Consider the following 8,718-nt stretch of genomic DNA (forward strand, 5'->3'; position numbering starts at 1 on the left):
TTGCGCAGTTGGCTTTGCGGAGGGGGTGGCGAGGAGGGCGAGCCGCGCCGATGTGGCGCTATGCCAGGCGGACGGGGCCGTCGGGGCGGGCCGGGCGGGCGCGCACCCGCGCTTAAACAATGGCGTGTTCGTGTCGCAGGTGGCGCGGCGCGGAGCGGAGCGGAGAGGCAAGCGGCCTTCCCCCCCTTAACGTGTTGCACGGCACATTTTCGGTGTGGTTGGCGCCACGGCCGCGCGCGGCTTACTGCAGGCGGCTTGCAGGCGGCTTGCAGGCGGCTTGCAGGCAGCTTGCAGGCGCTGCTTGCAGGCGGCTCGTTACCGGGGATTAATGGACTTGCCCGCGTCGAAGTAGCCGGGGGCGGAACCAGGGAAGGGGCGAAGACTGTGGCGGCACCAAGTAGTAGAGTGTTGAAGGGGGGAGGGGGCACTCTAAGGAAACGGGCCACGAAATTGTTATTTTTTCTTCTATCCTTATATTCCATTATTCGCGTCATTTTCGAAGCAATTGGTCTTTATTAATTAATGAAACCTCTACGACGTATGGAATTCCCACCAATGGGCCTTGTTGCTGCAATGCTGCATCCTGTTGTACCGTGCGTGTAAGTAGGCAACCCGTTGTGCGTGAGGCCCCAAGTGGTGGTGAGGGCGAATTCGATCTGTCATCCAGTAACCCTTACCCCCCACAAACAACAAAACACACACAAATGCGCGTAAACAGTCTTCTGTGTTTGAATTTACCGCAGCTTCGTGCCCCTAACCCGGTTCTGGATGTTGAGCACTCATACCAACCACGCTGGCAGAAGCTTGTCTCACAGAAACGAGCAGGATACTTCAGAACGACTGATAAATAAGTTGTAATTGACAAATTATTTTTTATTGCATTATTAAAACTATTAGTAGTGTTATTTACACCATATTTTTCTTCCGAGTGTCACCATAGTCAGTGTAGAAGTTGCAGCTCCTGAAGAACTAGAAATCGATTCTGTGCCTCGAAAATCGAAAAGCTGACGGCTCCAAGTTGTCGGATTTTACAACGTTCGTGATTGAGGGGCGTTGATTACGTTAGAGAAGTTTCTAGTTGTAAGTCTACCTCTTCTATACACTTACCTTGACGCTTCTAATTGGTCCGTGTTGATATATTCTTGAGTTGTCGTTTGGTTTTTGGTTTTCTGATGTACTTTTACCCCGGTACCTGTCGTCGCCCCCTTTTCTTGAAATGTCAATAGCTGGTAGTTTGGGTGATTTTTCCCTGCCTTGGCCTTGTTATTCCACAAAATTAGTTTGGGGTCTTTAAAAAAATGTGTTGAGTACCTGGAACAATCTGTGTTTTCCTATTAGAGTCTGTCAGTCGTTTTGTCTTTGAGTGAAACATCTGAACTTAACCTCAATCTTGTCCCATGGTGATGAACTGTCTCAGTTAATAAACATCTTATGTTTACTCAATTTTCTATTTCTGTGTCTTCCTATATCCAGTAAATTGTCTACCATGCACTACTCTCCTAGATAATCCTTTTAATTTTCTTGACAGGTATACCGGAGATCACCATGACTGACTCCAAATACTTTACAACCACCAAGAAAGGTGAAATATTTGAATTGAAGTCTGAGCTGAACAATGACAAAAAAGAGAAGAAAAGGGAAGCTGTCAAGAAGGTATGTATGATCAGCGTTGATCAATTTTAAATTTTAATATATGGCACTGACTTTCTTGTTTTTCAGGTGATTGCTTCTATGACAGTGGGGAAGGATGTATCCGCCCTCTTCCCTGATGTTGTGAACTGTATGCAAACTGATAACCTGGAATTGAAGAAACTAGTGTACCTTTATTTAATGAACTATGCTAAAAGCCAACCTGATATGGCCATCATGGCTGTTAATACTTTTGTGAAGGTAGAGTTTTGTATTTTGGTATGTTGTATGTCTTTCTGTTTCATTGTACAAACACTAACTTCATATTGTCTGGCAGGATTGTGAAGATCCCAATCCATTAATTCGTGCTTTGGCAGTACGTACAATGGGCTGCATTCGTGTGGATAAGATCACTGAGTATTTATGTGAACCTTTGAGGAAATGCTTGAAAGATGAAGACCCTTATGTCAGAAAGACAGCTGCTGTTTGTGTTGCCAAGTTGTACGACATCAATGCTCACCTTGTGGAAGACCAAGGTTTCCTTGACCAGTTGAAGGACTTGTTATCTGATTCTAACCCTATGGTATATGTTTTAAAAGTAGCCTTTATCAGTTTTTGAGATACCAGAACATTTTTCCGTATCTTGAGTGTATTGTTTGTTTTTGAAGGTTGTTGCCAATGCTGTTGCTGCTCTCTCTGAAATCAATGAGTCTAGTGCCAGTGGATCTCCTCTCATTGAAATGAATGCACAAACAATCAACAAGCTGCTAACCGCCTTGAATGAATGCACTGAATGGGGCCAGGTCTTCATTCTTGATTCATTGGCCAACTACAGCCCCAAAGATGATAGAGAAGCACAGAGGTGGGTCTTTGATCACCATCATAACAAATGAAATGAGTTAAGTTTGATAGGTGCATACAATACTTATTTTTTTTCCCTTCTGTTTCTATTAGCATTTGTGAACGTATCACTCCAAGACTGGCTCATGCCAATGCTGCCGTTGTACTCTCAGCTGTGAAAGTGCTGATGAAATTCATGGAAATGCTGCCAGGGGAATCTGATTTTGTTCAGACTCTTACTAAAAAATTGGCCCCACCCCTTGTTACCCTGTTGTCATCAGAACCTGAGGTTTGGGACATTTGTTTAAAATTGTTCTTCTTATATTTCTTTTTAATTTTGTAGATTTTAAACACTTAATTTCTACTCTATCCAGGTCCAGTATGTTGCTTTACGGAACATCAATCTCATTGTTCAGAAGAGGCCTGATATCTTGAAGCATGAAATGAAAGTATTCTTTGTCAAATATAATGACCCCATTTATGTAAAATTGGAAAAGCTTGACATCATGATCCGGCTTGCATCCCAAGCTAACATTGCTCAGGTGCTTTCTGAACTGAAGGAGTAAGTACTCTTAAATTCTACATGAGCCTTAATTTTTGTTTCAGATTCCCTTTCTAATATTTTTTGGATGAAATTTGTCTTTAGGTATGCTACTGAGGTTGATGTAGACTTTGTTCGTAAAGCTGTTCGCGCCATTGGACGTTGTGCCATTAAAGTTGAGCAATCAGCTGAGCGTTGTGTCTCAACTCTACTCGATCTCATCCAAACCAAAGTTAACTATGTAGTTCAAGAGGCTATTGTTGTCATTAAGGACATTTTCCGCAAGTACCCCAACAAGTATGAAAGCATTATCTCAACTCTGTGTGAGAATCTTGATACATTGGATGAACCAGAAGCAAGGTAAGAACTTTATCTTAAGGTATAATCAAGCGACCACAGAGTTATTGATTAATTGCCTAAAATTACTCTCTGTTACAGGGCATCAATGATCTGGATCATTGGAGAATATGCTGAGCGTATTGACAATGCTGACGAGCTTCTGGAAAGCTTCTTAGAAGGCTTCCATGATGAGAATACCCAAGTACAACTTCAGTTGCTGACTGCAATTGTGAAATTGTTCCTTAAACGCCCATCGGATACCCAGGAGCTTGTGCAGCAAGTCCTCAGTTTAGCAACTCAAGATTCTGATAACCCAGATCTTAGAGACAGAGGTTTCATTTACTGGCGTCTTTTGTCCACTGATCCTGCTGCAGCTAAGGAAGTTGTGCTGGCAGAGAAACCTTTAATATCTGAGGAAACTGATTTGATTGAACCTACTCTCCTCGATGAATTGATCTGTCACATATCGAGCTTGGCATCAGTTTATCACAAGCCTCCAACTGCATTTGTTGAAGGTCGTGCGGGCCTCCGCAAATCCTTACCTGCCAGGTGAGTATTTTTTACAAATGTGTGACCCATAATTTTCCTTTTAAAACCTTACTAATCATGTGCTTTTTTAAAAAAAACTAGAACGGGCTCCCAGGAGATTTACCGGGAAAGTGCAAGTAGCGGTGGTGGTGAAGCTTCCATTATTCCAACACAGGAATCATTGATCGGCGATCTATTGAGCATGGATATTAGTGCCCCAACTGGAGCAGCAGCTCCGGGAGCACAGCCTGCTGGTAGTGGTCTTGATCTTCTTGGGGGTGGTCTTGATGGCCTAGTAAGTTAAAATTAATAGTAGATTGTTGTACACAATATTTTATGATCATCTACAAGTTTTTAAAGTAATATTATTTTTTAATTATCTAGTTGGGAGGAGATGTTGGAGGTGCTGCTGCCGCACCAGTTTCCCAAACTACAACGGGATTGCTGGGTGACATATTTGGTTTTGCTGCTCCTCCTGCCATGTATGTTGCACCGAAAGTCAACTGGTTGCCTGCAGAAAAGGGAAAGGGAATGGATGTTTGGGGCACATTCTCTCGCAAGTAAGCACTGAATTCTCTTAACCACATTTCATAATGTTTGGCTTTGTCAATTCAATCTTCACACTTTTTGTTCAGGAATGGTCAAATATCCATGGACTTTACTTTCACCAACAAAGCAATGCAGGCCATGGGCGGTTTTGCTGTTCAGCTAAACAAAAATAGGTATGTTTTTCTACATTATTTTCTGTATTGTTCCTCTGAAATTACTCTGTGTTTCATTTCACGTACACATTGTTTCTGTTTTTTCAGCTTTGGTCTAACCCCTGCTGCTCCCCTACAAGTTGTATCTCCTCTGGCACCTGGCATGTCTCATGAAGCCTCTCTCACTCTTGCTACTACTGGTGCAGTACAGCGAATGGAACCCCTTACTAACCTACAGGTATATTTTGTTAGTTTGATAATGCATTCATAGCATATTTAACTTTTTCTTTTCAGTTGGGTGTAACATGCTGCCCTAATTTAATGAACATTAATGTTATCTCATTTTCACAAATAGGTTGCGATTAAGAACAATATTGACATTTTCTATTATGCCTGTACTGTTCCTATGAATGTATATTTTTGTGAGGATGGTCAAATGGATAAGAGAGTGTTCTTGAACACATGGAAAGAAATTCCAGCACAAAATGAAGTGCAATATACGCTGAATGATGTACCATGCAATCCAGGTTTGTTAACAGATTTATTTCCATCGTCCACCTCTCTGATACACTTCAGAATGGCATGTTGTATTTCTGGATTTTCATTTCTGTCCATAGATACTGTGGTGTCCAAAATGCAGCAGAACAATGTTTTTACCATTGCTAAGAGGAATGTAGAGGGACAAGATATGCTCTATCAATCACTGAAGCTAACCAATGGCATTTGGGTATTAAATGAACTCAAGATTCAACCAGGAAATCCCAATATCACAGTAAGTACATCAATGGTTTTTCTCAATAGCCAATTGAGTTAAAAGACTTGTACCTATTAAGCTCAAATTTTCCTATTTCTCTTTTTTACAGTTGTCACTAAAGACAAGAGCTTTAGATGTCGCTGGTGGTGTATTCCAAGCATATGACCAAATTCTTCATTCTTAAATTTTATGGAAGTTGTTATTTTAAATAATTATTCCTGCTGTTACATATGTTTTATGCAAGGTCGAACATGTCTAAGAATGTACATATTTTGTTTTTATGGCTGGAATTTAGTTTGAAGCCCTGCTGGGTGCTGTACCCAGTACCCCTCATTGCATGAACTTGAACTTTTCATTTAGGTAGTTAAGCCTTGGAGAAACCATTATAATCAACTGCTCTACTTAACCAACATTCCCGATGTAATTTTTACTAGTTTAATAAGGAAAATACCAACAGTCAAGTTGTAAATAAATCTTGTGTATGAGCAGAGAATTTAGTATAGATTCTCTTTAGAGAGTCAGTGTTAAATGGTTTGCTTCATCAAAATATGTGCAGTGTTGGCTACCTATTGTTGATCTGTTAGAAATATCAAATGAACCATCGTTCTGATCTTTTTTTTATTGGTTAGTTGTGTGTCAGTTGTGTGAATCAAATATCTAACGTGCTTCTTAAATCACTAAATTTTATTTTTTTGTGATATGTAGATGCTTGTGTAAACCTTGCCAACAATTTTCTTGTGGGTCGTCTCAATACCCCTGTATTTAGTGTAAAGCTTTTAAAATACTTCTGAAGTGTTACAATACTCTAAACTTTTACGTATCAGATATGTACTATACCAACCTACTTGTTATACAAAAATTAAAAATTGTGAAAATATTCTGACAATATAAGATTATCAAATTTTTATGAAGGTGTCAAAAGTATTACTACGCTTGTGTGGTAAAATGATCACCTGTAGTTATTTTTTTCTTGTGATAAGATGCTTCTAGGTATTCCACCTGCAGTATTATTGTTGGTATGAATAATACATCGAGTTTCAAGTGGTGAAACATTTTAGCATTATATTGGGTTTGATGTATGAATTATCAACATGTTGATACCCAGTCAATAAAATTATACCAAATTTTACTTTGCCTTTTGTAATTTGAAAAGAAACAAAAATATTCATCCCGTTCAGACTCTGTCCCGTTTGGCAAGTAGACAAAAAACTCAATGAAGTGAAAGAGAAGTTGATGACTAGTTGATGATTGCCACATGTATCACAGAGCACGGCTGCCGCGTAGACAAACAAGTATTCTGAAAATTCTTGTAATTGCATGGCAGCAGAAACTATTTTAAAAATCCCGCGGTGGAGTGATCAATGTAGGCCTGCCTGGGCGAGTGATCCTCGGGGCCGTGCCACGGCCCCCCTGATGACGCACGGTCTACGTCACTCGCGGTGCGGTGGCGGACCTGTGTGTGTGCCAGTGTGCGTGTGTGAGTGAGTGTGCCGCGAGCTCCTACCCGTTCCACTCGTAGCCACCCGAGTCTCGTGCGATATTCCTTTCGTTTTATTTCATGAGTAGCACCCTAGTTTAGAATGTTGATCAAGGAATTGTAAGTAAATTTCCGTACTCTGTTGCATTGACTTGTCCTTGTCCGTTCCGTCATTCACGGTTTCAACGCGAAAACTCTGTGCTTGAAAATTCGAACACTTGTGCGCCGACAGTCGTTCGATAACTATTGTATCGGTGAAGTGTGCGTTATTGATTAGCTGCAGCGGTTAATAGTGTTGCAAATGTGGATATGACGTGAATTTAGTGTTATTTGGAGCCCGCAATGACATTTGAACTAACGGGTTTGGAGTTGGACGGACGTAGCCTTGAAAGTATCAACCACCCTCTATTGACGTTTCGAAAGACCTTTATTTGCCAAAATGTCTTCGTGGCTGCCCCATCTGTTGTCTTTTTTGTGATCAGCGTTCATTATTTTATTTTCTGGACTGCGTGTACGGGTCTGGTCCTTGAATGAACGTTTAGTTTTGGTTGTGACTCGTAGCGATGACTCAGATTTGCAAGGTTAGGTTCCGTGCGTCAGCCAGTGGCTCAAATACGAGCCATCCGTCAATCAATGGGCTGGTCGTTTTCATTCAATAGCTTACTCTGTCGCACCTGACGCTGATGGCATTTATATATTTAAATGAAAAGTATTTTTTTCATACATAAATCCTAGTAATTTGTCTATTTAAATCTTGCTGTAGAATTTAAAAGTACATCCTAGTTTCTAGTGTCTGTCTTGTCCTCTTTATTCATTTGTAAAAAATTATGGGCAGTAAATTGGGTACTTAAATTATATAGGTTTTACTGGGATGGTATTTGATTTGCTCCAGAGCAAGTAATTGTGTTAAAGGCAGCAGAGTTTGGTGTATAACTCATAAATTAATTTTTGTTACAGCCGTGTCACACTCCCACTTACCGTGGAGGAGGTAAGAATTAAATGAAAGTTAAAACTCATGGGCTATAGATCAAAGTGCTTTTTTAACAGCATTGTCTAAGCTTTATTTATTTTTTAATTGCCCTATATTGATGTACTCAATGTCTTAATTTTGATTTCAGTACCAAGTTGCTCAACTGTACTCCGTTGCAGAAGCTAGCAAAAATGAAACGGGAGGAGGAGAGGGAATTGAAGTCATCAAAAATGAACCGTTTGATAATTACCCTCTTCTCGGAGGCAAATACTCAAAAGGGCAGTATACCTATAAGATTTACCACTTAGCAAGGTGAGTTCACATCTGCCGCTCGACACCAAATCTCACACAGATACCATGTATCTTTTAAAATCTATCGTCACATTTCCCAATTTTTTTTCTTTGAGTTGAAGTGACATCCAGTGAAGCCTAATCTCATGCGTTCCAAGCGGTTGTCCATGCACCACACCAGGGGGAGGTATGCCTTCCCCCTCCCCAGTGTGCCAGTGCACCGTATCTGTGCTGCAACCCCTGCAACAGCCCCCACGCCGACGAGGGGGGGGGGAGGAGGGTGAGGGCGTGGGGACCCATCGGTGCGACGGAGCACGTCCGGGGCAGCCTCCCGCCCCTCATCTACATGCCGAGCGAGTGAGACGAGAGAGTTAAGGCTCAGCCGGGTGGTGGTCGTCGTCAATCACGTTTGACATTCATCCTCCACCGTCATAATGTAGGCTTCCCTCCCGCCGCCCTGTGGACCCGGACCTGCACCTAGCAAATCTAGTTTTTGTTATCTCTCTCAATCGGTTTTTAGAATAGATGGTTCAACGAAGGTGCACTTGTTGCCTGGCGTTGAGACGCCCGCGCGCATACAATGATAAACGTCTTCTCAAATACAGGGGTATTGCAGGTCCTGGACCGCTCCGGGGGCGGCGCGGGGGC

The 8,718-nt window shown here is 41.6% G+C and overlaps 2 protein-coding genes across 3 annotated transcripts in view; both read left to right on the top strand.

Annotated features, from left to right (window-relative positions):
• The first annotated feature begins 924 nt into the window (after window positions 1–924).
• Window positions 925–6,461, top strand: LOC113217400 (AP-1 complex subunit beta-1). Its single transcript, XM_026437288.2, has 16 exons — window positions 925–1,080; window positions 1,529–1,653; window positions 1,720–1,890; window positions 1,967–2,212; window positions 2,298–2,491; window positions 2,584–2,758; window positions 2,844–3,031; window positions 3,116–3,370; window positions 3,449–3,898; window positions 3,980–4,172; window positions 4,262–4,437; window positions 4,513–4,599; window positions 4,687–4,816; window positions 4,934–5,105; window positions 5,196–5,350; window positions 5,442–6,461. Exons 2-16 carry the CDS (start codon window positions 1,546–1,548, stop codon window positions 5,514–5,516), a joined length of 2,775 nt encoding a protein of 924 aa, XP_026293073.1. The 5' UTR covers window positions 925–1,080; window positions 1,529–1,545; the 3' UTR covers window positions 5,517–6,461.
• A 302-nt stretch (window positions 6,462–6,763) lies between these two features.
• LOC113217378 (phosphatidylinositol transfer protein alpha isoform) overlaps window positions 6,764–8,718 on the top strand; it is a 19,490-nt gene continuing 17,535 nt past the window's right edge. For both annotated transcript variants that reach the window (XM_026437255.2, XM_026437257.2), the window contains exons 1-3: window positions 6,764–6,929; window positions 7,767–7,797; window positions 7,928–8,091. In XM_026437255.2, the coding sequence (XP_026293040.1) occupies window positions 6,913–6,929; window positions 7,767–7,797; window positions 7,928–8,091 (212 nt within the window). In that variant the 5' untranslated portion in view covers window positions 6,764–6,912. The remainder of the gene's footprint in view (window positions 6,930–7,766; window positions 7,798–7,927; window positions 8,092–8,718) is intronic.

This window comes from Frankliniella occidentalis, unplaced genomic scaffold (genome assembly GCF_000697945.3).
Source record: "Frankliniella occidentalis isolate FOCC.00 unplaced genomic scaffold, Focc_3.1 Scaffold95, whole genome shotgun sequence".
Classification (NCBI taxonomy): Eukaryota; Metazoa; Arthropoda; class Insecta; order Thysanoptera; family Thripidae; genus Frankliniella; species Frankliniella occidentalis.

Excerpts from the sequence above, each read along its gene's own strand:
- LOC113217400 (XM_026437288.2), top strand. The coding sequence starts at position 1,546 with ATGACTGACTCCAAATACTTTACAACCACCAAGAAAGGTGAAATATTT. Across the intron at positions 2,492-2,583 it reads GATGATAGAGAAGCACAGAG|CATTTGTGAACGTATCACTC; the intron begins GTGGGTCTTTGA and ends TGTTTCTATTAG. Across the intron at positions 5,106-5,195 it reads TGATGTACCATGCAATCCAG|ATACTGTGGTGTCCAAAATG; the intron begins GTTTGTTAACAG and ends TTCTGTCCATAG.